This window comes from Lonchura striata, chromosome 8 (assembly GCF_046129695.1).
Source record: "Lonchura striata isolate bLonStr1 chromosome 8, bLonStr1.mat, whole genome shotgun sequence".
Classification (NCBI taxonomy): Eukaryota; Metazoa; Chordata; class Aves; order Passeriformes; family Estrildidae; genus Lonchura; species Lonchura striata.
Window position 1 is genome coordinate 38,639,041 of NC_134610.1, and position 27,080 is coordinate 38,666,120.

General features: G+C 40.5%; 1 protein-coding gene across 1 annotated transcript in view; it reads right to left on the reverse strand.

Annotated features, from left to right (window-relative positions):
• The window catches only part of UBE2F (ubiquitin conjugating enzyme E2 F (putative)), a 54,888-nt gene that overhangs the window by 11,878 nt on the left and 15,930 nt on the right, over positions 1-27,080 (reverse strand). Inside the window, exons 5-9 of the mRNA XM_021536107.3 lie at positions 25,826-25,893; positions 22,312-22,382; positions 18,350-18,407; positions 9,516-9,548; positions 7,476-7,538 (exon numbers count right to left, since the gene is read on the reverse strand). Coding sequence (XP_021391782.1) covers positions 7,476-7,538; positions 9,516-9,548; positions 18,350-18,407; positions 22,312-22,382; positions 25,826-25,893 — 293 coding nt within the window. The remainder of the gene's footprint in view (positions 1-7,475; positions 7,539-9,515; positions 9,549-18,349; positions 18,408-22,311; positions 22,383-25,825; positions 25,894-27,080) is intronic.

A 27,080-nucleotide genomic window follows, 5' to 3' on the forward strand; every position in this document is an offset into this window, starting at 1 on the left:
ACAGAGGGCCTGACCAGGAGCTGACATGGTGGAGAGCTCTAACTAATCACAGGAGGGGTCGTGTGATAACCACCATCCTTATGGCATTCCAGATGAGGAAACCCAGGGGGATTCTGGATTAAAGGGCTCTGATCACACAGGACTGGTAAATTGTTCCTGCAGAACTTGTACAAAGTCTGATTTTTTTTTTCCCAGTGCTAAGACAAAATCTGCCAAAATGAATGTGGCTGCCCCATCCCTGGAAGTGTCCAAGGCCAGGCTGGACAAGGCTTGGAGCATCCTGGGATAGAGGAGGGTGACCTATGGCAAGAGGTGGCACTGGATGCTCTGGAAGGGTCCTTCCAAATCACACACATGGAAATTAATTCGGAGGTTACACGGTAAATGTTCTACTACTGAAATAAAGATCTTTCAAGACAGCAGGAAAAAAATATTCTGGCTTGGTAGCTTTTGTTACTGAATTATTCACACTCGTGACAAGGCAGGCAGAACATGATGACAAGCTGAATTTTCACACAGGTTCCTTTCATGTCTGCCAACACAGGGCTGGAGTCCATGCAAAAGCCCCACTCCCTGACAACACCTCACTTGGCAGCTGTAACCAATCCCCTTTTCTCCTGTCACTTTGTCAACATGAATGCAGGCCTAACCCAGCCAACCACCAGCACAGTGCCAGAAATAAATTCCAGAAATTTTTGTTCATTGCTGATTTCCCAACTCCTTTATGCCATGTTCAAGAGGTCCAACTTTGATACTTTGGGTTTTTTAACCCCTCAAAAATAATCCAGCTCAATCTGTTCATGTCTTATGAGAACCTTGTACACACCTCCAGCACCAGCTCAAACACAACAATAATAAAATACTTTAAAAGACAACATTCAAGTAAATGTTTTTGAAGTATTTTTTCTGTTCTAAAGCAAATTTTCCAGCTGCCTTTAGTCATCACTAAACTTTTGACACTTGAGCTTAAAAAATGGTAACAGTAATTATCAGAACTCTTCATATATCACTGTCACTGTTTGAATACAGAACTCTATAGGGATATGTTTGGAGAAAAATTCCAGCTGGCTGCGATGGGAAACCATTTGCAAGGGTGAAAAGCCTGACAAAGAGAACTGGGCTAAAAATAATGCATGAATTAATTAAATGAGCATTATTTCTTAAAAATTCCTTAAGAAAGGCATTAGAGAAAGAAGTTTGCCATTAAAAACCCTTGGAGTGCATTCCCTGGCTGTAATCCAATAAAGAAACATTCAGATAGAAACATGATATCAACTTGGGTCATAGAGGTATTTGACTTTTGAGCCACCCATGTGCTCTGGAATATTAGCAAAAGAAAAGCATTTCAAGTGTTCTGCTTCTTCAGGGACCACTACCCTCCACAATTATCTGGAAAATAAAATTCTTGTTTAGAGCAATTTGTAATGTTTTTTACCACAAATAACATCTCCTCTGAAATGCACAGTCACAGGATGCAGCATCCACAGTCCATGAAATTTTATTATACTTTATATTCTCTAAGTGTTTTATATAAAAATGTGTTTTAGAGAATCTTGGACAATTTTGGTGACTGCTATCCAAACAAGCTGTTTTGCACCCAAATTGGCCAACAATTACTACAGATCAGTGGATAATGTTTCTAATTCCCAGACAGATTTAAGCTTCAAGGAATTAAGCCAAAAATAAACTGGAAAAAAAAAACCCAGAATCTAAGCAGTTTGAAGGTAAGGAAGTGGCAAGGAAAAGACCTGATGTCTTCTGAACAAGAAGAACCCCTGCAGGAGCTAAATATTCAAATATGCCTTTGACATAAAAATTATAAAGATAAAGCAGGTACAACAGAGAAACAAAGAAGCTACTGTAAGATCACTTAAATAAATTATTTTTAAATCCGAGGAAGAAATGCAGAAAATTAATATTTCTTCCCCAAACTTCAGATTTGAATTTTGTGTTAGCTTGCCTGCTTAGAGGATCCTGTGGCACACTGGCATTTATAGCATGCTCTCCATTCAGATGTATCAAATAGCATTTCAAACAGACTGATCTCCTGAGATAAGAAATTACATTAGCAGAAGAAAACCAACTTCAACATGATCAATGATGAGATAAAATAGAATCCAAACATGAAGGCATTATTTAGTTTCAAATGCTTTTCTTCAGCTATACAGAAAAATGAAATTTGAATGAAGACTTAAATCTAAATGTAATTATGCCCTTATTATGTATGAGCACAGAAATAAAAACCCAGGAGAATGAAAGTACAGCTGGCCATGCCATTATTTTGGAGGAGTCTTTAGAAGGATCAGATCTGAAATGACACAGAGGCAGCGAGCTCTGGGACTCTTTAGCTGTCTGAAGGCATCAGCAGTGCAAGGACAAAATTACTCCAAACCTCAGCAGAGATGAAAGGTCCCAAATCTGCCAGCTCCTGTATTTAGCACCCTGGGGAATAACTCTAGAAGAGAGCACCAGGCTCTCAGATTGGTGTTTGATAAAACCTGAGGTGAGACATGAGGACAGGAACCCCTTTCCAGGCAAGAACAAACCAAGAATGAGGAAATCCCTCTTGGTGAAACAAGTTTTACAATCCCAACCTGCTGCTGGTTTCTGGTGGCTCCAGAACTGAGGCAGCTGTGCTGGGCAATGACAGCTTTTGATGCAAATGGAAATTCTGGGGGAGAATTCAACTCGGTGTGTTTCCAAAGGGATGCCTGGAGAGCCTCTACAGAATATCTATATTTATTTCTTACTTTCATTACTTACTTGCTGACAACCTTCTCTTGCCATGGCTCATCTGTTCTCAGGAGGTCCCTGGCCCAGGCCTTGACACTTTGTCAGGTGCTGCTGGTTCTTGCCCAGCTGTCCAGGGGTTTCATGGCATTCCACACTGGTTTGGGTTGGAAGTTCATCCCATTCCACCCTTGCCATGGGCTGGACACCTTCCACTATTCCCAGGCCTTGTTCAGTCTGGCCTTGGACACTTCCAGGGATCCAGGGGCAGCCACAGCTGCTCTGGGCAATGATTGAAAAATTAAGACTCTTCTATAAAAATTCTGAATTGTTTGCTGTTAAAGGACTCTAAAAAACTGCCTACAATTACGAAATGTTATAAAAATTCTTCAGTGAAATCTGTACTCAGCAACTGTTCCGAATTACCAATGGAATTTCTCGTGGAAGTAGCAGTGCTCTCACTAGTGAGGACAACACGACAGTCCTCAAGTAACTTCAGGAAAACGCTCACCCCACAAGACTCATTAGAACAACCTCCAAGGACCACAAGCAACTGAGAGGAGGGACTGGGTATTTTAAGCCAAGTTTCCTAAAGAACTGAGGCTGTGCAGGGCAATTACAATCCTGAGAGGAAACCTTAGGAGGCAGCTTCAGATTCCATAACACCATGAACTTCATAAATCCATCTCCACAGAAACAATCCTGAAATAAAAACTTCATTTTCTTTATCACCCAGAGAAACCTTTACTTAAAATTTAAAAATTATACAAAGAATTGCAGATGTCAATCCAGAGCCTAACTCCTCCACACAAACCTATGCAAAATAATTGAGCATTAAATGCTGCTTTCCAAAGAGGATGCAAATAAAATCAGGGCTCACTGAATTAAGTAAAAAATGTGTTTGAAGTGGGTCCTTGGCAAACACACACCTCTTCCCGTCAGATTTCTCAGCTCTGGCACTTCAGAGCTGCAGGTGAAGATGATAAACTGGATTTTCACAAGGAGGAAGAAAAATTCCCTGCCAAGTGCAATCTATTCCAGTCTTTCACAAGGACAGCACAAAGCACTGAATGCTGACTGATGGGTTCCACTGGGATGGAAAGATCATGCAGGAGGAAAACAACTCAGGGAGATGGAACTCAGCCTCTCCTACAGCTGAAACAACCCCAGCTCACAGGGATGAAAAATAAATGAGTGACTGCTAATCTACAGGATGACAGAAGTGTGCTTGAATTGCACAAATACAGGATAAATATAATTCAAATAGGACACAGCTTTAGGGTTCTTGACACAGCAGGCTTAGGTGAGGAACAAATCTAAGGAATACATGGAAAAACATTTCTACTTTAAACCACACAACTTGTGCAATGAACCTTCTGTTGTGTGTTACACAAATGGCTTTGAAATGGTTTTTTTTGGCAGAAGTGAACAAAACTAGAAAATGTAAAAGCTTTTACATTTTACACTGGGAAATCACAATGTCCTGAGGCAGCTCCCAAACCAGCCATGACAGACGCCATAGAGAAAGTATTTCCTTGATTTTAGCTAATATATCACAGACACAGCACCTCTGCATGAAGAATATCAAGTCCTGAAGAACTAAGCTCACTTGGTTTTTCATTGTTAAGCTCTTCCAGAGCTTGGATCTTCCAAAAGATCCCCATTCTTTCAGTATTCAACCTACCTGGCTGCCACAGAGCAGATCAGTCAAGCTCTGTGTACCTGCTGTATAAAAACCAGCAAATCCTACCATTTTTTAGCTCTCACCATTTTTAAGTGAGTAGTCATTAAAACTTAAACACTTGCTCATTGCTTTAGAATCCATGGAATTGATTGATAATTAATGGTTCTGGCTATCCATAACTACTGACTGACTTCTGTGCTAAATGCAGGGTGCTCCAAGCTCATTAATTAGTAAGAGCTTCTTTAAATTCAGCAAGAAAACTCTTATACCACCAAACTGCTGAGATTGTATCAGTGTGAGAAGACAATGCTGGGTAACTCCTTGCTTAGTTTACATAGAGACATCAACCATTTTTTTATTCTGATTTATTGAACTTTATACCAGGAGAGGATGCTTGTTTATCTTCCAGTGACTGTGACCCAACTGCAGAACAATGTGGGCACCAGGGATGCCCAGCATTTGGGAAAACAGATGTTGCCCAAATTTGTTGTACAGCCTGCCAAAAAATTACTGGCACCTAGTAAGGTGGGTGTGGGAGAAGTGTAGAATGAGTAAAGCTGCATAAACAAACATATTTATTTTTTAAAATAATTTGTAGAAGTGACTTGATACCCACTGACTGAAGGAAGTTGCAAAGGAACTGACAGCTCCTTCCTGGAGCTAAAGGAAGTCCTGAAGGGCTGGAAGCTGAAGCTTGCACTATCAAATATCTCAGGTAAAACAGGCTAATAAAACAATCAATTTATAGAACTTGAGCTCTGAATTTTGTATTATTTTACATCTTAGAACAAGGCTGCTTTTCCAAAAGCTGTGATTATGTGCTCAATTACACACCATAGATTTAATGCAAGAATGGAGAGGAAGGGATCATAAGTGCCCCTTCCACTCTAACACAAATATTCCCAGCACAGCTGTTTCCCAAGAATCAGCAAGAAGAATTTGCTACCTCTGATGTGATTTTTCCAGCATCTGCAAGGGAGGAGCCATTTGTGATGACCTGGAGCTGACCAAAGCCCAGCCTCAGTTCTCAAGAAGCACAAGCAAGGCCTGGGATTAGCTGTTACCCTCTGGGGCAGCCAGGCTCAGCGTGGAATATCAGCAGAGGAATGCCAGGATTTCAGATCTGAAGGGACATCAGTGAAATTCTGAGTCATCTCCCCTGAGAGAGGCACAGGGGACAGCCCTGGGTGCAGTGGTTTGGCTGTCACACTCCCAGGATTCCCCTGCACACAGATGTTTGTGTGCAGAACTGTTTCTGGATGGATGAATTTGCACATCTGTTCATACAGATACTGCACATGCAAACATGTATTACATATCCACTATTTGTATAATCCTATTACACATGCAAACAAGTCTCAGAGGAAAGAAAACTAATTAGCATTCCCATATTAATCCTATTGGGCATTGCAAGTATTTCTTAAGAGCCAGGATGGGACCACAGCAGTCTGACTCCACAACAAAGTGTTCCTATAAAATATGACCTCTCTGCCAGAGGGAAGCAAAAAAACAACTCAGGCTGCAAAGTGCAGCTTTTTCTCTCCGTTGCATTATTTATTCTCTCCACAAAGGCGTATTTGGGTTTTTCTCATATCACCACAAAACACACTACAGAAAATCCACTCCTACCTCATGCTATAAAAGACATATATTAAATTCAGATAAGCTAAAAAAAAAATTAAAATGACATAATATAAATTTTACAGGTACTTATGAAACCACTAGGAGTTTAGTAAACAAAATTGTTTGTTCCCCAAAAAATGGTGATTTAGAAGACTGAAAAAACAGCTCAATTTCATCTTCAACTTCTTCAAACAACTTCCATGCAATTAGTTAATTAGTGTAGCAGTACCTATTTCTGAGGGCTCACCTCTGGTTTTGATGGAGGTGTGTCTTTTAAATCAGGTAGCATTTTCCCTTCTGTGGATTTCCAAGATTTCCAATCTCTCAATGAGGCTGAGAGGTGCAGGACAGCAATTTTAACCACCCAGGCCATGGAGTGGGTTGGGCTTTAAAGTTCCTTCCAACCCAAACCATTCTGTGGTTCCATGCTAAAACAAAACCACCAAGACCCCTCTCTCCCAGAGGAGGTTTGTAGATAATTTTTTCCAGCTTTGCTGTATGTTCTCATCTCAGCCTGCAAACATGGATGAATACCAGAATAGCTACAAGATCTCATTAATGAAAAAATAGCTGGAAAGATGAATTTGCAATCTTGGTATTTCCTCTTGAAAAAATGAGATAAATTAGGTGCACTGCCTGACTGTACTTTCAATGAACTCTTCAAATCAACACTTGCTTACCTGGAAACTTCTGCAATCTTAAAGGTTAACTTTAACAAAAGTGTTGGAAGAGTTTAATTAGAACAAGATGTCTTGAACATACTAGGTGTGAGTTCCATGTGCTTGAGGAATACATCCATGACATGATGGAATTTTGGAGATGGATACAAAGGAGAAATTGGCACTTTTGCTCAGAGGTAAGCAGTACATCTCATTCATGTTCACCAGGCCATGTTCTGCTTTGCTCAGTCCATAATACACACACGAAAATTAAGATCAATAAAAAGAAAATATCAGTTTCCAATCCTGCTCTTTAAACTTGCCCAGATTTCTCCTGGCTTTATAAATACATGCAACATGGAATAGTTCTGAGTAAAAGAGCTGCCTTTGGAAAGATGCGGAGAAAGAGGAGATCTCTTCACAGATCTTCTAAGGCAAAGTTCACTCATGTCACCATGCCAAACCAACTCACCATCAGCATGCTTCACAGCACATGCACAACTATAGGGGAAGTCTCAGACACAAGAAGGGAAAGATTTTGTGGGCCCCCAGCCACATTATGGCCCACAGCCCCAGCACATGGTGACTAACACTGCTGTGTGGAGTTTGCTTTCCCAGAGAAAGCACTTTTTGTTTGAATAACTGGTTGCTGATACAATGAGTCACTCAACTACCTCAAGCAGCAGCTCCAGCACTCTAAAAGGACTGGCTGGGAACTGCTGAGTACAGAATGTGTGCTTGTTTAGGAACAACCTGCCTTAAATAAACCACTGACTCACCTTGTCACGCAAATGATGCTCTGCAGCCTCAATATTCAAAGGATCGTCAAAATTCAAAAGATCCTGGAAAAGAAAGAGAGAACATTGAGGGGCTCCCACTCACTGCATCACCAGGAGCCCAAAGCCTTCAGGAACAAGATAATGGAACAAAGCAAACAGGGCAGCAAGGGCAGTGCCATTTCATCATTGCCTCACTGCCTCACTGGTGCCTCTGCCAAAGGTAAATGCAAATGAGTCATTTGGTAATTGGAAACCAAATCACAGGACAATTAAATGATAACAGCATCAGGGCATTTAAGCCCTTCTGGTGTGGTTCTTATGACACTTCTATCTGGAAGTGAAAGCATTTCTATTGGAAAACTGAATTTTGGAGGAACAGCCAAACTTGCATGAGGCACAATTCCTGTTGATTTTTGTTAGAGGGCAAAGTAAACCCTGAAAAAAACTTCTGCAAATAGTGTGCTGATAAAGAAGGAGTTTCCTTAATTCCGCCTCCACAGAAAATCAATTCCACTCTCTCTTTGAAGAATCCATGTGACCTGGAGTCTGACAGGGAAGTTTCAGTGCTCTGGGAAAAACAAGAGCCTAGAGGAAAAGGAGTGCAAAGATCCTGAGAGCTAAGGACAAGGGGAGTCAGGGAGCAGAAATAGTCCTAACAAACCTCAGGCCTCCCAGTTTAATCTCAAATATTAACTTGGAAGTAGAAAGGGTCTAGGGTTAAAAACAATGGAGAAGAGTAATCATCATTAAAAATAACACAATCACAAGGCTCCTGTTCTGTCTGCAGCCCAGATCTTTCCCCAGTCTAAGGTCAGCCTGTGTGAAGAGTGAAAAACCACTGTCCCACAATGTGAAAGGCTCCTGGCAGTCCCCAGCTCATCTTCAAGCAGCAAAGCCCATGTTTCACTCTAATCAGGACACCAACCCACCTCATTTTCACTCACTTTCTTCAATAAACCCCCCAATGAATCAGCCAGATCAGTGGAATCCCATGCCAGCTTTTCAAAGCCTAATTATTGACAAGAGGCTGGGTTGAGGGGAATCCAGGAGGGAGGCAGAGCTCTCACCAGCCAGGACAAATCCCTGTGGTCCCCTAAGCAGGACCACCCCTCTCTGCAGCTCTTTCCCAATATTTTTATTTTAAGCAGCTCTGCCCCTGAGGATTTTGATCCTTCCACTTACTTGGCATGCACAGGGAGACTGACTGCAAAATGCAATTCACTTTTGCTGGAAAAGCAAATGCTCTCCAAACTCTTACATCAATTTACCAAAGAAGTGTTGAAAAAAAAAACAACTAAGACTTTGGATGCCAGGAAATCCAAGTTTCCTTCTACACTCTGGAGTGCTGGGTAGCCACCACCTTAATGCTGCTCTTTGCTTTCTCCTGACCCTCCCACCCAGCAGCAATGGCTGAGGACAGGAATCCCTAAAAAAAGGTAACTTTTGTAAAGACTTAGCTTCTCTCCACTTTTAGGGCAAAAGCAGCTGTTGCATCCTGCCCTCTCCTCCATTTTCAAGGTGCACCTGCAATTACAGGTTCCTTGCTCCCAAAAATCTTTAAATAAAAGGGGAAGAAATGGGATCCCTGAATAAAATCACATAAATTCTGTGACAAGTTAGGTTTTATGCTAACAAGGAATGAGACTGCAGGACAGTCACTAATTCCTAAATAGGATTTTTTAAAAAGACTAACACCAACACAGTTCTTTCTCAGAGCAGTATGTATTTCTATTTCCTGCAAATCAGCAGGAAGAGTTTCATACTGTGTGGAAGAGCCCAAATAATTTGTTATCAAAATATCCCCTAATATTTCTAACCAAAGCAAAATCCACATACAAAAAGGTGGCATTTCAGACAGTCTGGATGAGTTCCACAAACAAAAGCACAATTTGATTTCATACTTGTCTAACACCCACTGAAGCCAAGGGAAATAATGACCTAAAATTTTACAGGCAACACACAAGGTTGTCATTAGGTGATACTGAAACTAAACCAGGCAGGAAAAAGAAAAGGGAACATGCAAAGTATTCCTTTACTTACAGTAAATAAAGAGTTTAACCCCCAGACGATATCCTGCAAAGAAAAACACAGTTAGACAGGCATTTCAGGAGTTTTGAACAAGTTCACAAACTTTATTTTTCTATTAATCCATGAAATAACTGGGAAAAAAAATCTAGATTATGAGTAATGTTTTACTAATTTAAATCAAAATGTTGAAAAAGCTTTCCCATTTCATGGCCACTTGATATTTAGAAGTCACCAAAACCAAATACTGCATATTCAAACAGAAGTATTGTGTGTATTCCTGTTGCTCCTCCATTCAAGGAGAGGAGTGATTCCTTAGGATATGCCACCAGCTGAAAACTGCACTGCTTATTTTAAAGGCTGGGTAGTGAAAATTATTTTTAACAATAGATTGCTGAATTAAAGAGGGGTCAAACTTGAAACTGTCGAAATATCAGAGAAAAGAGGGTGAGCTGTAGTAGGAGTACAGAGAAATACTATTCTTACATAAGCATATGTCTCAAGTCATTCCACAGCTAAAATGCAAATTTACAATAAAGATAAAGCCTCAAAGTACCAAACTTCCTATGCACAGCAAAGAACTTCAATAAATGAGTGTATTTGAGCTTGCTTCCTGTTCTGGGCCCCGTGCTGAGAGTGTGGACCACAGAAATCCATATCCCTTAAGGACACTGTCCAATTATGCCCTAATGAACAAGACACGATGTCAGCATTCCGCAGCCAACAGCCTCTCATGATCCAATTTCCCTCTGCTCTTGCACAAACAACCCACTCACTTTATCCGCTTTTAAAACATCAAGCTGCCCAGCAGGGATGGCAATGTCAGCCCTTCCAGCCTCAGCACCTTCTCAAGTGTGGCAAAGACAGCAAGTTTCCAATGTGGCAGCACCAACACATAAACTGCACAAAAAGGGTGGCCCAGACATTTAATTCCAGTTATCTGTAAATTTTAAGACTCTAGTGCTAAGCAGTCATCCTCACTCCTAAAGAACAATTCTGCCAGTTCCCTGGCAAGCAGGAGAAATTGAACATTTCAATTTTAATTACTTTATTATTCAGTTATTTCAAAGAAGGGATAGAAATCATCGTTCCACACTTTAAGCTTCTTGCTTGTTCAACTGCTGGAACAGACACCAGGCACAGCAGAGCTCAGGAGAGCATGGTATTAAGAACACCTGTGTTAATTCTTGGGATAAATTATTAGTACAATGCAGTGATGTGCCAAAGTCACAGATTAAAGGAAGATTTGTTTGCATGGAGAGCAGCAAAAGGCAGGAAGGTCTCAATTTTCACTTGATTCTCCCACATCCAGGGATCAGAGGGTGCTCAGCAGTTCTGCGCAACCCCTCTGTGCCCAAAGGTCAGGATCCCATTCCACTGCTGCCCTCCAAGGCTGTGTTGTCCTTCAGGGAGGCAGAGTTGCAGGAAAAAATGACATTTTCAGAAGCTGCCTTCTACCTACACTATGGAACAGCAGGCTGCAGTTGCAGAATGTGCTGCAGAACCACAACACTGCATTCAAACCATCCTGAACAGGTATAAGGTCACCTGAGCACTCTGAGGGCTGGCCATTTCTAACTCCTGAATGCCAAACCTACATTCCCAGGGTTACAAACTCTCCACAGCTGTTCAAACACCTGCATGTCTGAGAAGGAACAAGCCAGGAGCAAGTCAGTGCCTTCCAAAATCCTCAGGAGCTCATCTTCTCCTTACTCTGAGCAGTGCTGACCCCCTGCTCTGACAGAAGCTCCCCAGACACCAGCAGAGCTCCCTGCACACAAAACTCCTTGTCCAATACAAGCTCAAATACTTCACACAAATAAATGCTGCAGCTCAAAAAGGAGAGGTGATATAATAGTTTTCCATTATATAATTAATTGTTCCGGAATTCTTATTTTCTGAACCCTGGTTTTAATGCTTTGGGGTGCTTGACTCATTTGGACTGGTCTTACAGAGTTCTATTAAAAAACAAAGAAGGAAATACCAAATAAAAAACCCAACACAAACTTTTGTACAGGCACAAGTTGTCAAAATGCTGTACATCTCCACTGCCATTCTAGACACGAAAAAGCATAACAATTATTATTATTACTGAATAATTTACTTGTGATAGTCTTAATGCCATTTTTGATGTTTCCATCTATTCAAGCTTTATGATTTGCTGGATTCATTTTATACCCTTGCATGGCTCCATAAGAAATAATGCTAAATTACTACCAGATGACAATTGCTTTTTGTAATGAGCTTGAGGCTAGCCTGGATTTAAATCTAGGATATTGAGAAAGGGAAGTGGGATGGAACAGATGAGCAAAAGTGAAGCAAGTATGTGGTATTTGAAAAACTCAACACTGTTGAACTGCAGAAATAATCACCCTGCACTGCTGACTTCAGCAGAGCTGTTGGCTGCATGCAGATAAGCAGCGGCCTAGGTGCTTGCTTTGGGTTTTCTCGAGGAACTAAAAGGATGTGCAAGCCACTGAAGATCTTGTCAGATTTAACAGCTCAGAAACTTCTGCCCCCCTTCAGTGTAATAAAGCATCAGGCCTGGGTACAAATATTTACTGAATTTGTGGCTTAAATAGCCAGAAAATGATGTTAAGCCCATGTGCAGGAGTTTTTAAAGATGATTTTCACAGGGACGAGTATGGCAGGTGGCCCTGAAAATGTTAATGGTGCACACCTTGACAGTGGTGCACTTCAGTAAGACCCTACTTGTACAAAATCAGACATCTGCACCTGACAAAGCTGCTTCCTTTACAAAGCTGCTTTTCTGAGACTTCTGCTCTGGGTTTAACATCAAAGTTACAGAGGACAAGGGCACCACTGCTGAGGGGCAGCCACAGAGCAAAGCCGAGAGCCTCTGCTATTGTACCAAACCTGCTTTTTGTGATGGACCTGCAGCCTGGGCTGCCAAATTCCTCGAGCTGCTTTATCTGGCTCCTGCTCCAGCCTGCCCAGACTGTCCCTGTGTGGTGCTCCAGAGGTTTGCCATCAGCTCAGATGTCACCTGTGGGTCAGAGTCCAAGGCAGGTCTTGGATATGCAAATGGCTTTAGCTCACATCTATTCTGTTGGCTCAGAGGAGGCAATGATGGTATCTGAAATCAGGAACTGGGGCTCTCAGGCACAGCAGCACCTGGTTAAATCCACAGTAGGTGAGGGGAATACAGAATAATGAGAGAAGCACACTCTGCTCCATGGCACTGCCACCATCCTGGGCTGGAGCATGGGGAAGTCAACACAAGCAAGTCAGAAGATCAACAGACTGCTGTAAACACTCCTTTATAATTGTCCCTTTTCATTCTGCACTATTTTTGTGCTGCATCTGAGTGAAAAGTTACACTAAACCCCTGCCCACAGATTTGTTTACAGCATGCCAAACGAGGAGAAAAAACCTGCTGCTGCAGCAGTGTCTGAAGTTCAAGAGCAGTAACTCAAAATCCTCAATGCAGCTTTTGAAACAGCCTCTCCTGAGGCCAGGGAGTCTCAAAGCTTTGCATTTCTAGGAGGTTCTAACTCAGTCATTGATCATGCCAAGTGACAGCTCTCAGAGCCACTTCACAAAAGCAATGCCCCTGAAACCATGCTACAGACAAGGGGTTCAGAAAGACAAACACAAGCACTTCTGAAGAGAGAGAAAACATGGAAACTGTAAATTAAGATTAAATTAACATTTTCCAGTTTACCTCAATGTTTTTGAGGTATGGAATTAATTAAGATTAAATTAATATTTTCCTTTAACAGGCAAAGTATATTTAATACATTAATTTAAGAAGAGTGCAGACCAGAAAAAAGCACCTAACTTCCAATCAAAGAAATTCCCTTAAGAGATCCAAGAAGCATTTCTGATCTAACAGACTGAATAAAACAAAGCTCATTGCTAAACCATTCTATATAAACAAACAACTTGATCCAGTCAGATGAACAAAAGGAGCAGCAGTCATTTATACAAACGTCTGAATCAATTTTTTTTTGCTTGTTTTAAAAAAGGCTGAAAATGGCCAAATCCTGGGGCAGCTCTCTGCTGTCATGTCTGCCTATTCACCACCTCAAGGTGGTTTTCCTCTTCCCTTCCCTTCTTCCACAATCTGTTAAAAACAAGCCCACCTTCATCTCTTCACTGCAGCCTAAAAAAACAAGCACATACATGCCACACCACGAAATAATCACTGGTCCTGTAGATCAAAAAAAAAAAAAAAATGTTTTCCTTCCAGAGATGGAGGCACTTTTTTAGCTTATGAAAATACTTCTCTCCTAAACTGTCTCCTCCCAAAAAAAATCTTTTCTATTTCGTCTCCTGCTCCTCTCTAATCTTGCCAAAGTTGAAAAACATTGTTTCCACATAGAATAAGGTGATAAAGTGAATGCCACCTTTCTTCAGCCACCCACAAAAGCCACCTCAGTTGTCATGTGTCTGTCATCCCTGCCTGTGCTTCCCACCCAAACACAACAGCAGCTCCCCACAGGGCTTTGAGTAACTCAAAAGGCATAAACTGCTCCAGTTAGCAAGCACAAAACAAGGAGGAAGGCTGGCAAACTATTTCTTTTGTACTTAAATATAGGAGGGGAAAGAAAACGGGACCAATTCCAGCCTGTTCGTGTCCCAGACCAAGGCAGCTGTGAAGTGCCAAGCATGCAGAGCACTCCTCTCCCATCCCTCACTTTGTCACTGACTCCTTGACATTTGTCCCCGTGGTTACTGCAGGGCAAGTGGATAATCCTGTGGAAATTGTTCCCTGGGGAATTCTCTGATAGCTTCTTCATGAACTACATCACAGTGATTAGAACACTGAAGCCATCACCCTCTGGAGACCAGTGTGTTCAGTGCATTAAAGCTGACACTGATTGAATATTCAGAAATCAACAGTTTGGGGAGAATAAGTAGTTTAATTACAATTACTGAAGTATCTCAGCTCTCCTCACTCACATGCTCATAAGAGCAGCTACTGTACCTAAACCAAAAATTTGATTTTGCCAGAGAACATTAAAGACAAAAAAATTAAAATTTTGCAAGTCTTTTTGGAAGCAAAAGCTATTAGAAGACACTGAGTTGTATATTTGCACCAGCCTGGGCATATATGGAGGAGAAAAATAAATCACATCTTACAAAACTGAGAAAGCAAATTTATAATGAAGTTAAAATACAACACAATATATCCTTGGAAAAATATTTCCTGAAGCTTATTTTAAGAAAAAAAAAGAATGTCAAATCTCCACAGAAGATTGTCTTCAGCAGTTTATACCTTCTCTTTTCAAATACTGGGTCTGAAGTTTTTGTCTGGGGCTTATTCAATTTTTAGAGGTGAGGAAGACACATAAAAAGACCAACTCCAAAAGAGAATTTGAATAAATCAATAGCTGCACAATGTTATCATAATGCTGAGAAAAACAGCCTGAGCAACAAGAATTAATGTAACATAAAGCATACAGGTTTCTTTTTTCCCTTCATCCTCAAGACAGTGACAGTTACTTTATTGTCTGTTTCAAACACTTCTCTACACTAATTACAGATGATTTTGACAGCAAACCATCTATTTTCCTTAAGATGATGGGTGAAATTTTGTACTCTCAGAACTCCTCAGGTTGATGCTTAAACATTGAGGTAAACTGGAAAAATGAAGTCAGGACCCTCTGATTTATTTCTCCAAGAGATGAGTTTGGCATTTGGATGATTCCAAATGAAGTCATTCCACTGCCTGAAGACAAGGGCAGAACCAGGGAACCAAACAGGATGAAGAGCTGCCATTTAGAATTAAAGCACTAATTAAATAAGCAAGGCTCCTAAGGATCAACTCCAAGTAGCAATAGTTTACTGGAAATGAGTCTTAATTCCTTTTAGATCAGGTAATCTAATAGCACAGACAGATATTTATTAACCTAAGATCTGGAGTTATGGGAGAGAAATTCCTGAAAAAACAGTGGTTTCCTTTAGGTGGGCATGAAAAGCTGTCTGCAGATCTGCAGTTTAAGACTTACCTGGATGTTTCCTGCTCCTGGCTCTCCTGAGAGCAATAAGACAAAAACGACAAAACCCAGCACTTGGAACTATCTCAGTGAAAAACTGAAGTGCACATACACCTAACAAACATGGAAAGCCTCCAGAAAACAGCCCAGCTAGCTGAGACCAGCTGGATCTCTGTGAGAACACAGCTAGAAAAAGAAGAAAAAAGGACAACTATTCCCTGGGAACATCCATCATACATTTTTAAACACTGGTTTTAATGTTCATATGCTCAGCCCTCCACAGAGTTGCCCAAGTGTGCTTTGATTATATTTCAGGTCCATCAATCAGCCACTGATTTATGAACCCATTTCCAGTTGCAGTGAGTTAGAGGTAACTGCAAAAGGAACCTGACTTTTAGAACCAGTCAGGCATTTAAAATACAGATCCACTTGTTCAGTTCTTAAAATCCATCACCTGATATGTTTTCAGAGCAAAATGAAAACAAGCATTTAGGACAAAGCTGAGGAAAATTAAGAACTATCTGAGCTAGGCAGATGATAACCCTGGCAAATAAGGTATATATTGAGGTTTAACAGGAGCTACTAAAGCACTTTGGATTTTGAAATTGAAATTACTGAAGGGTACAAAGCAGAGTAGCAGAGTAACAGCAACAGTGTGAAGTCATATGAGGTATTTAAAAGCTGCTACTTCCAGTGACATTAAAAAAACCTGAGAACAAAATGGAATTGAAGCCATCTATTTGCTTTCTGCCTGGGAAACTTTCATTTTGACCATCACACCTAAAAACAGGAGAAAACCAAGTTCAGACACTCTGAGCAGGGCCCAAAGTAACTGCAGCAGTTTCCAGCTTTGTGAATAAGCTGCTTTAGAGAGGAAAGTATGCAGTAAAATGATGCAGAATGTGACAGAATGGAGACTGAAAGGTAAATAAGCTTCTGTTGCTAACTCATGTTTAGCTACAAAGGAGCAGAAGGAACACAAAGATCAGCCAGAAAGCACTGCAGCAGTGTTCACACAATGCACAGCCTGGAAATCAACCACTAGCAGAAATTATCCAAGGGTTTGGGATTCTGGAGTGTTTCTATTAATAAAAGGAAGTGATTTTAAAAGTGCATATATAGACAGGCTGGCAGGCTAATGTTTTAAACCTGTTTCAGGGTACGAGCCCAACTCTGCTCAGAACCTGATTTCAAAAAAGCATCTAATGCAGGAATTCAGAAATAGAACTTTAGTGCCTTCACTCACACACAGGCTGCTCTTCACAGTGGTCCATGGAAACATGTTCCCAAGCACAAAGGGAAAAAAGATAAAGCTCAACACTTGGTAACCTGAAGAGAATTCAATCATGGATGAGATGACACCAAGCGCAAAAAAATGCCGGGAAACAAAACTTGAGTTAGGTCTTCCCCCCTCTGAAGAATCCTCCACACTGCTAAAAATACATTTTATCAGGTAAGTTTTCCAGACAATCTAGCAGATTTTCATTTTTATTTCAGAATGTTTCTTCATGTTTCTACCCATTTGATACTAAAAAAAAAAATATTGAAAAGATCACAGCAGTTTATTTTGAAGGATTTTTCATATAGCTCTGCTGTCACCACAACAATTCAAAAATGAGACACAATCAAAAATCTGGAACAGTTTTTGTGGCAGAAGGACATGCCCACTCCCAGTTTAATTCTTTAGGAGTAGTTCAGAGTGCTTTATTGGGCAGGTCTGCATGCTATTCCTCCAGAAAACCAGGCTGACTTCATGTTATTGACAAATTAAATACTGACTTTCAAGTCCATAACAGGCCAAGACTGGATTCCTGACCAAAGTGCTTCTGTGCAAATTCTCACTGTTCCCCTTGTGGTGATGAAAAGCTGTAAAAAGTGAGCTCACAACTGTGGTGCTTCAGTGTTAAAAAATTTAAAAATCCAAGGAGGACATGTGATTTTTCTCTTTTTGAAGTTAAGCTTCTAATTCCTTTTCTGTTGCTGAATCTTTCATTTAAACAACCACAGAAAAACCTCCTGTCTTTTGGGCTTCTTGTCCACTTGTACTATTTTTTTAATGGCTGAAGCTTAGAACTTTGTCTGAATGAATCCAAGGACAGGAACAGAACTAGTAATTTAACTAGTTACCTGGTTAAATTACTCGGTGCCTTGATTTAACCTGAGATGAAAAACAGAAACACACAAGGCAAAACAAAATCACACCAACGGATGAAAAAATTATAGGGAAAGACTGCTTAAGAAAATCCACAAAATAAAACACTCATTTTACGTCTAGAAAGTCACATGCTCACCTCAGGAGACATTTTACAGATGAAGAAAGTCACAGATCTCATTCATAGTGCCAAAGAACAAACCAAGAATCAGATAAAGGTCATTTTCAATTTGCTTTTTGAAAGAGACAAACACCTGATGTGTACCCTTTATCCACCTAATGCTGCTAAAGCTCTGCAAGAAACAATTCTGGCAGCATTCCTGGGAACAGCAACAGGAAGATAAATGCCCTGCTCAGTGCTCTGCACTGATTTTGTCAGGAGTATCAATCCCATGGAAATTACCAGGGTTATGGATTGCTGTTCACAGGATGCTCTTGTCTTTGCTGCCTGGGTGAAAACCAACACACCTTACAGAGTGTGGGTTCTAGAATCACACCAGCCTCCTAAACCTTGGATCTGAGAAGGCTGTGTGCAGCCACACCAGAACTCCCAACATTCCTACAATCAGCACTGTACCTGTTCCACTGCTGCCACCAACACTTGCTGAAAGACAAAAACCTCACCTCAAAAACCTGTTCTTGAGCAAACCACATGAGCTGTTTCTTTCCAAGGCCAGGAAAGGATTTTAAAAGATGTATTTAGTTTGATGGACTTTTCCAAAAGGAAACAGTACCTTTAAGGTTCTAGTTGGGGCCCAGCCAGTGCCATCAATTGAGTGTTCTCTCAACAAACTGGAAAAAAAAGACACACAGATTATACAGAGCAACTTCTGCTTCAACTGCCTTTGTCAGAAACCTGCTCAGAAAACATTAGGAAGTAATTGCAAGATCTGATTCTTGCACTATTTATACCCAGGTAATGGAATTTTAAACCCCAGGAGTTGGGATGTCTACCTAAAATTACCTTCTACACAGTGTCATTACAGAACTCCCCATCTGAGCTCAGCCTCTGTCAAAACATCTGAATTATTTTCCTCCAGCAGCACAAGTGTGACAGAAATGCTTGTGACAGGCTCAACACTGAACCCTTTATTTATTCCCCGATACATCATAGAATATGTTAATCCCTAGTGAAGAGACAGCCTTGCAGGATGACCCATCTCTCACCAAAACTGGCATAAACCAATCCAAAAAAGGGTGTTTTGGGGAGGGATATCTAATCAGCAAAGAGAGGATCATCATCCTCTATTGTGTGAAAGGACTTCAGCTTCCTACAGGTAAAAGATAAGAAAGTGAGAGAGTTTTAGTTTGTCTGCTCTGGAGGTAAAACTTATAAATTTTTATATAGCTATAGACATATATTTAGAGAAATATCTATAGATGGATATAGATAAATATATAGATATCAATATACAGATTATAAAATATAATTTTAATTTTAATATGAATACCAATATATAAAATATAGAATTTAATATAGAATTTCCTATATGCACACATCCAGTACAGATGAACCATATTACTGTACATATTAAGCCCAGTGAAGCTGCTGACCTATTTGCAAGTAGAAACCATTGAGGTGTTCAGGCATTTCTGGACCTTTCAGACACAAACCTCAGCAGTTATGAGAAGGAGATATACTGGGGATCAGAGCACAATTGAGATATAAGCTGAAGTCTTGCTCAGAAAAGTAATAATCTGAATGAAAAAAACTCTATAAAAACTCCTTGAAGCATTATTTTGGAATCACACCTTCCTCTGTAAGGAGTCGTCTAAAATAACTCACACAGCAAAGCACAAAAATTCACCACCAGCTGCAGCTTCTGCTACTGAAATGACAGGGTTAAAGTGAAATAGTCTTAAACTATAAGGTTCTAGCAATTTCCAGGCTGACAGGTGTTAAGTAATTTTTAAATTACAGTAGATGACTAGACCATACAGCTTATGTAGTTATCTAATGAACATGGCAAGTTTATATCCAAGGAAATTCAAATCCTTGTTCAGTGCAGAGATCCTAGGAACAGGATGATCGATCTGGACAAGCCCATTCCACCTTAAGTGTCTGTTCATCTTATTTCTGTGCCTTTCAAAAGATAAAATATGCCATTACCACTTGTGCAACATTCAAAATAATATCTTGTGGCTGCAGTTTGTCTCCATACGACAAAAGCAAAAGCAAAAAAAAGCTTGCTTTTTGTCTGTTCCTTATCAAACTGCATGCAGTGCTTCCATTTGCCTCTCCACACACCCACTGAGAAATTCCAAGTGAGAGGGAAGTTAACACACCAAATAAAATCATAAAAAATATTCAGTGACAGAGCACCTGAGCATGAGCTAAGCCTCATGGACAGCCCTGCAGCTTCCAGGCCTCAGAGCTCTCCTGGCACAGCTCCAGCTGGAACACTACAGCCAGGATTGAGGAGACACCTGCACCTCTCAGAGCACTCTGGCAGGAAAGCAGGGAAGCACAGAAGTGTCCCTTTGGCATGACACTCCTTATTTGCTGATAGAATTGGTTTTAGAGCAGCACCCTTTTTCTTCCAAAGATTGGGAATGACCTTTAAGCCCCTCAACAGAATATTTTCCCAGATCTAGGGAGACCTCCCAGCTATGATTACAATCATACATCAATCTGTGTTCCTATGGGCAGACTGAAAACCATTGCTTTTCAACTTTCAGTAACCAAAACAGCCCCTGATGTGACCAGTCAGCTGCTCAGATTTCATTTCAACAAATATCTCTCATTCTATAACTCCTGAATGCTTTGAGGATTTTTTTTCTTTTTAAATACACACATCCTAAAGAGATCTTTTAAAAAACATCCCCTGAAGTGGGAACTGCATGATTCCAGTAAGTGTAAAACCTTCTGAAACTCCAGCTGACCCAATGTGCAGCTTAAGTGACTACAATTTACTGTAAGGAGAAGATCAGTCTGCAGAAACCTCAATTTTTTCTATCCACATGTGCACCACAGGTGATATCCAGTACGGGCCAGACTTAAATAAGATCTGTCATTAATAATATGGCCCAGGGTAATACAGCACAGAAAAACACAATTTTTCCTGCCCAGAACTGTTACACTTGACCACAAGTTTAACTATTTAGAATGTTTTAATCCAGGGATGATTATCAAACCAACACATACCACAGCAGGAGGTATGTTGGGGGGGGAAAGCACTGATGATTTTCTGCTTTTAAAAATAACTGAAGCTATTTTAATGCAAAGACTCTTGTGTAAGTTGATTGCAGATGCTATACATAGAATGCATTCTCTGACAGGCATAAAGCAATTAAGTTATTTTAGTTTTTCCATCTAATGCCAGACATTTCCAAGGCTGAATATGTTGAGGAATCTGACAATCTAAACTGTTTCAGTGCAGATACTGAAAGAACACCTCCACTTCATTAGAATGATGATGCTCCAAACACCACATTCCTCTCTTTATAATTAAAACCATTTCAGGAGATGGAAAAGTGTGGCTGCCCCATCCCTGGAAGTGCTCCAGGCCAGGCTGGATGGGGCTTGCAGAAACCTGGGCTATTGGAAGGTGTCCCTGCCCAAGGCAGGGGGTGGATGCAGAGGAGTTTTAAGGTCCCTTCCAAGCCCAACCACTCTGGGATTTTATGAATGTGAACCTCAGAAGATGCTGTGCTACAGCTGGAGCTTCAGCTTTGGTTTGGTGCCTGGTATTTGTTCCTCCCTGGTTCAAACACCTCACCTGTTCATTCCTTTACCTGCACTCAGAACATTTAAGTTTCTTAATTCTGATGAGCATAACCTGCATAGGGAGGGCAATAAAAAACTTAATTTTCACCAGGACTTTCAACACAGCACTAAAATGACTTCTCCATCTAGAGGAAAAAATCAGCTTCTCTTTAAGCACTGATTTGCTACACATGGTGACAACCAGGCTGGATTTTCATAACAGCTTTCCATCTCACTTATGGGCTTTGCTTCTGCTTCATCTGCCTTTTCTTCTGTGTGCCAATAACTTGAAAAATGACAGGCAGGCTTCTCACTGCTGTTTCTGTTTGGTTTCTGGCCAATTTCACCATCAGGTATTGAGGATGAAATTGCAAAGTTTCACAGATTCATTTGGAAAAGGAAACATTTACTATCAAGGAAAACCATCCAGCAAGAGAAGCCTCTCTAGCAAGGTAAAGCTTTCAGGCTTCATATCCTGACCCCAACCCTGCTCTGTTATAACTGGCACATGTGTCTGATCAGTGGATATGAAATATTATAATTAACAAATGGCAAACAAAGAATAATTACTGTCTAAGTATAAGGAACACTTTTTCCCTTCCTTTTTGAAACAAAAAGAATTTTCAAGCTCTTAACACACAGGGGCATTAAAAGGTAAAGCCTCAAAGCCTCCCTCAGGGCCTGAGGATGATTCATTTATGAGGGAGGGAAGATAAAACCCAACTACATTTTGTTTAGGCTAGAGTTCACATTTTTACCCCATTTTTTGTTCTACAAGTAGAATAAAACTCTACGTCTGAACCTGAAAAGCCAGGCTCTCCATGATCCCTACAGCACAGCAAAGATGAGACTTTGAGTAGATTTTTATGCTCCTAAAAGTTACATGCAGAATCAGCACAAAAAAAATACTGTCATGACAGGTAGATCCAATATTTTATCAAACAGAGAAACCTCCAAGGTTAAAAACCTCCAACTGAACGTTGTTCCTACCTTAGGCAGATTTCTCCTGTCTCTGTAATGTTTGGGTGCCAGATTCTTGTCAAACATTTTACCTTTGGAGGCTGCCAGGAGACAAAACAAATTACTGTGTTATCCTTTAAGATAAAACCCTGTTATAACTCATAAGACAGAAAAAGGCAAATATATTTGATATTCACAGCATGGGTTTGTATGTTTAGGGCAATGATGCATTATCTACAAGAGCCAAAACAGACTTCTCTGCCCTTTTAGCTTTTCTAAACTCTGCATAAAAACCAGGCTGGTATGAGGCTTTTCCTTAGAAAAAATAACTTTTAAGAAAGCCAAGAAAATTTACTCCTTCAGGGAAAACAAAACACTCATTCAGTTTCTTCATACTTAATTATTAAGAAAATAATTTGAACAAAAAAAGAACTTCACCAAGGTTTGTCCAAATCAGAGATTTGTTAAAAACCAGCAGATGATGCAAAGATAACAAATAAATAATTAATAATAAGTAAATAACTTATTTTAAATACAGACCCTCCTGTTCACAACTGACCAGAAATGCATCAGCAGTGAATCTGAGGCACTAAAATGAAAAGCCACAGGCAAGATCATCAAACTTCTGAATGTCATAGTGGTGTGAAATACAGATTTTTAAAGTACAGTCTCCTTTGCTCTAGTTTTGTGAAGTAAATGAAGAGTGGCACATAAGAATTTCAGTAGCTTAGCAACAGCACGTTGCTCCATCCCTGCTCTCCCCATTAGGACTTGCAGCTTTCAATCAGGCAGATTATTTCTGATAGGAAGTGTCCTGGAATCCATCAGCACACACCAACACCTTGCAGAACTTCAATTAATACCCAGATTATAAATGTGGAGCCATCTCCCTCCACTTTTTCCAATGTCTTGAATCAAGAGGCAAAACAGCTCAAAGAGCTGTATTTGCATGGCAGTACCATGTGCTTTATCTCATCTTGTTCCCAACTTCCCAATTACCTTTTAAAGAAACTTTTTTTAATTAAGACTCCTTGGAAGAGGTAAGAAAATATGCATGACACTGAGTTACCAAAAACAGACCTAAAATGTTGTATAAAAAAAAACCACTCATCACCACAACAAATCTGGGATTGGTAGGGCAGATTTTGCCTTTCCCCCACTTCACTTCTGTGCAATAACTCAAGGGACATCAGGCATGGCATTATTGAAAATTAAGTGGCTCACAGAAAACAGTCTCAAACTTTCTGACCTCCAAAATACCTTAGAAGTTTTCTAACAGCACAAGCTTTTCATTAGCTACACTTTCACATTGTTTTGAAAGATGATGTCTAGTTTTCAAGCAAGGGAAAGCAGCAGAATTTATTCCATGCCATTAGATCACGATAAAAGAATAAATTTCTACCATATGCACCTTCAAACAGGGAATGTATTGATGAGTCAAAAAAAAGCTTTGTAGAAACTCTTTTTGAAAAATCTCCAAATCCTCACAGTGAACTAACTGGTATCTCCTTTTTTGTACTCTGGAAACAAAAGAATTCCTTTATCCTTTCAAAGTGATTTTCATTGCTAAAAGTTAGAAAAACCCACTCCTGACAGTAAGACAAAGGTTTTTCTCGGTCTCCTTTTTTCCTTTTAGACAGAAAGGACAACTGCAGCACCACCATAAAATTTATCTTCAGACAAAACTTCTCCTTGGAACTTGTTCCAAATCATTTTTGAACCCTCCCCAGACCAACAAATCCAGAGATTTCCTCAGGATGATGTTTCACCTAAGCATCTGTGACACTCTGCACAACAAAGCTCCTCAAATCCATTTATTTCCTTGCCCAAACTCATCCTTCCACCCTCAAACACCACCAGCTGCACAGGTAGATGCAGCCTCAGCTGGGGGCACAGCAGTGATCACATTCACTTTCTTCTCCATTTCCAAGTAGCCACTTCTGCTCAAGGGTCCCTCATTTAAAATTAGCGCTCTTAAAGGACAGGTGAACAAATAGATTTTGTATTTTTCAAAAAATTATGTATTATTTATGTATTTAATTCAGTCAGTATCCTGCAGATGTAACTCCTCACTAGTGAAGAAATTTACCTCAAGAAGGAATATGACTCCTAAGAGAAATCTGAAGTCAATGTTATTTGAAACGTTTTCTCTGGACACCAGCTAGTCCCAAAGCATTCCGCTAAAGCACCCTGCAACTGCAGCTCTTCCCTTTACAGTCTGTGGAAAACACCATTTCCCCCAGGAGGCCCTAGTGGGGATACCAGTCCCTGGGGTGAAGTTCACTGCAGCCCTGAGATATTTCTTGCCACCTTCCACCAGCAGTTTCTGGAGAACTTCTCAGACTGGCTGAAAGTGAACACTACACACAGTGAAGCACTGAGCAGTTTGGCTGAAGGCCACAATACCGAATCTTCCAAATTGTTCCTCTTTATTTATTTTATGCTCCTCCACTACCCCACAGTTCCACGTCCACTCCTTTTGCCAGTGCAGGTGTGTATCCCAGCCTTGCCTGTGGGCTGAGAGCCCTGGCAGGTCTGCAGAGCTCTCCTGAAAAGAGGCATCACTTGTGTCAGTCCCATTCTGCCTGGCAGGAAACCAACCTCAGCAGAATTCCCTCAATATTGGGATTAATACTGCATTAATAACCTGACCACAATCCAACACCCAACCTCCTGCATTGTTTCAAAACCTTTTATCTTTGTATTGGATAAGAGGTGCTCAAATTTAAAAATATTCAGTTAACATTTGCTGTAGATTCTCCTACTAGTGCGGAGCAGGGAACCACAACAAAACAGAATTTTTAATTATGGGAATTGAGAATCAAAAAACTCAGATCAACACTGAACTTCAGCTTTTCTGTTAACACACAGCAAACACTTTCCTGCAGCAGTGTTGTTTGGGTGAACAACTGGAATACAAAAATCAAAATTAATTAAATGAATACACAAAAGGTAGTGAGGGTGACCTTCATTTGTCACAGAATTACATTATTTGGTAAAGTTAAGGGGAACTTAAAACATCCCACAACCAAATCCACACAACTGCAAACACTACTTAGCTGTGACTGCAACTACTACACAGAGATAATGCTGAATTTAGGCTCAGCTGAACAGGAACCAAAGATCTTCCCTGAAACTCTTCCCCAGGATCCTCCCTTACAAATTCCTCAGCCTCTCTGCAACAACTCAACTGCCAACAGCAAAAGTAAGACACCAAAGCAGAAGAACGTGGGGGAAAGTTACACAACTGTCAACCTTTTTTCCTTTTGGTTCACTTGTTTCATTCTTAGATGTATAACTTTTTATGAGAATAATCATTAAATGCAGGTCTCATGAATAATGAACAGGAGAGAGCAGAACCTCAGCCAGAAGGGAGGACACTCAGCTTTGACTCATCTGCACTTCCGCCAGACAGTTCCACAGACTTATTTTATTAAGAGACAGAAGATCCTTTCTCAGTCTCAATGCCAAGTTCCTCCTGAAGTCCTGTTACATGCAAAGAAAATCTAAAATGACAACTATGAGACTAATGACAAATACTCACCACCATATTGTAGGCATCAGGAACTTCAGTTTCAAACTGAAACTTTCCCCCTTGGTAATAGCCCTCATCTAGAAAAGGGAAAACAAGGCAAATAGTTAAAAAAGAGAAAAGCACCGAGACTAAAACAACAGCACAGGGTTATCATCAAACACTTCAGCTGACTGCACCACCAGCTGCCACCTAATCCAAGGAGTGCAAGAGCACCGTGTCCTCCTGCACTCCCAGCATTTCTACAGCAGAAATTTGAAGTCAGAAGAGCCAAAAGTCCCAGAAAAATCCACCATCCTGATCACAGGAACAGGGACACCCAGCTAGAGGAACCATGCACTGAACTTCTCATTGTAGGAAGCAAATCCAGGCACGTGGCAGGCAGCACCACATCAGTGACCCTTGGAATGAGCCGGAGAAATCCTGCCCTTGCTAGATGCTGCTCCAGGACTGAGCAGATCTTCCCAAACTTGTGCTGGTTAGTAGTATGAATGATGTGTGCCAAGGGCATGTTTCAGAGTGTACTTCAAAAAGAGCAAGCAGGCTTTTTCTTGCAATTATCTTACTGTGATGTATCTGCTAGGAACACATCTGCCTCTCTGCCAACCTCTGTACTGATATTAAAATGGCTAAATTTTCAAATATGACATATTAAAATACCTACTTGCATTTAAGCAGGGCTAATAGAATGGGATGACAGCTTGCAACTCTTATAATAGCTTGCTTGGAAGCTGAAATGCTTACCAGTGATCTGATATGCACCTGGCATTGCCATTACTGAGGTCTTTTGTGAAAAAAAAAAAAAAAAAAAAAAAAAAAAAAAAAAAAAAAAAAAAACCACCAGGAAACTGGTACCCAGCCCACAGTGGGGTTTGAGACATCTGAGAGATGCTCTGGCTCAAAGCACCTTGAGCACCCCAGCCCCACTGAAGGCCAGGAGGGCGGTAAACCCTGCATCATTCAGTGTTATTGTTTCTTAAACCAACACTGCAAAGAAATATTCTGTGAAACAACCCATAGTTTACAGAAAGATTAAGAAGAAATTTTCTATTATCTAGCTTCTCCCAAACCACAAAAGAAACTAGCTTGTCAATTGTAAGTCATCAAAATCTTCCTTCAGATTGCTGTCTCCTGATCTGCTTTTCAAATCTATCCTCCATTCCCATTCCAATTCCATTCTGAAGTGTGCTGGATTTATTAAGCAAATTTAGGCATGCTATGCTTTACCAGAAAGTAAAGGGACATGCACTGATTTTTCTAGGAAAAA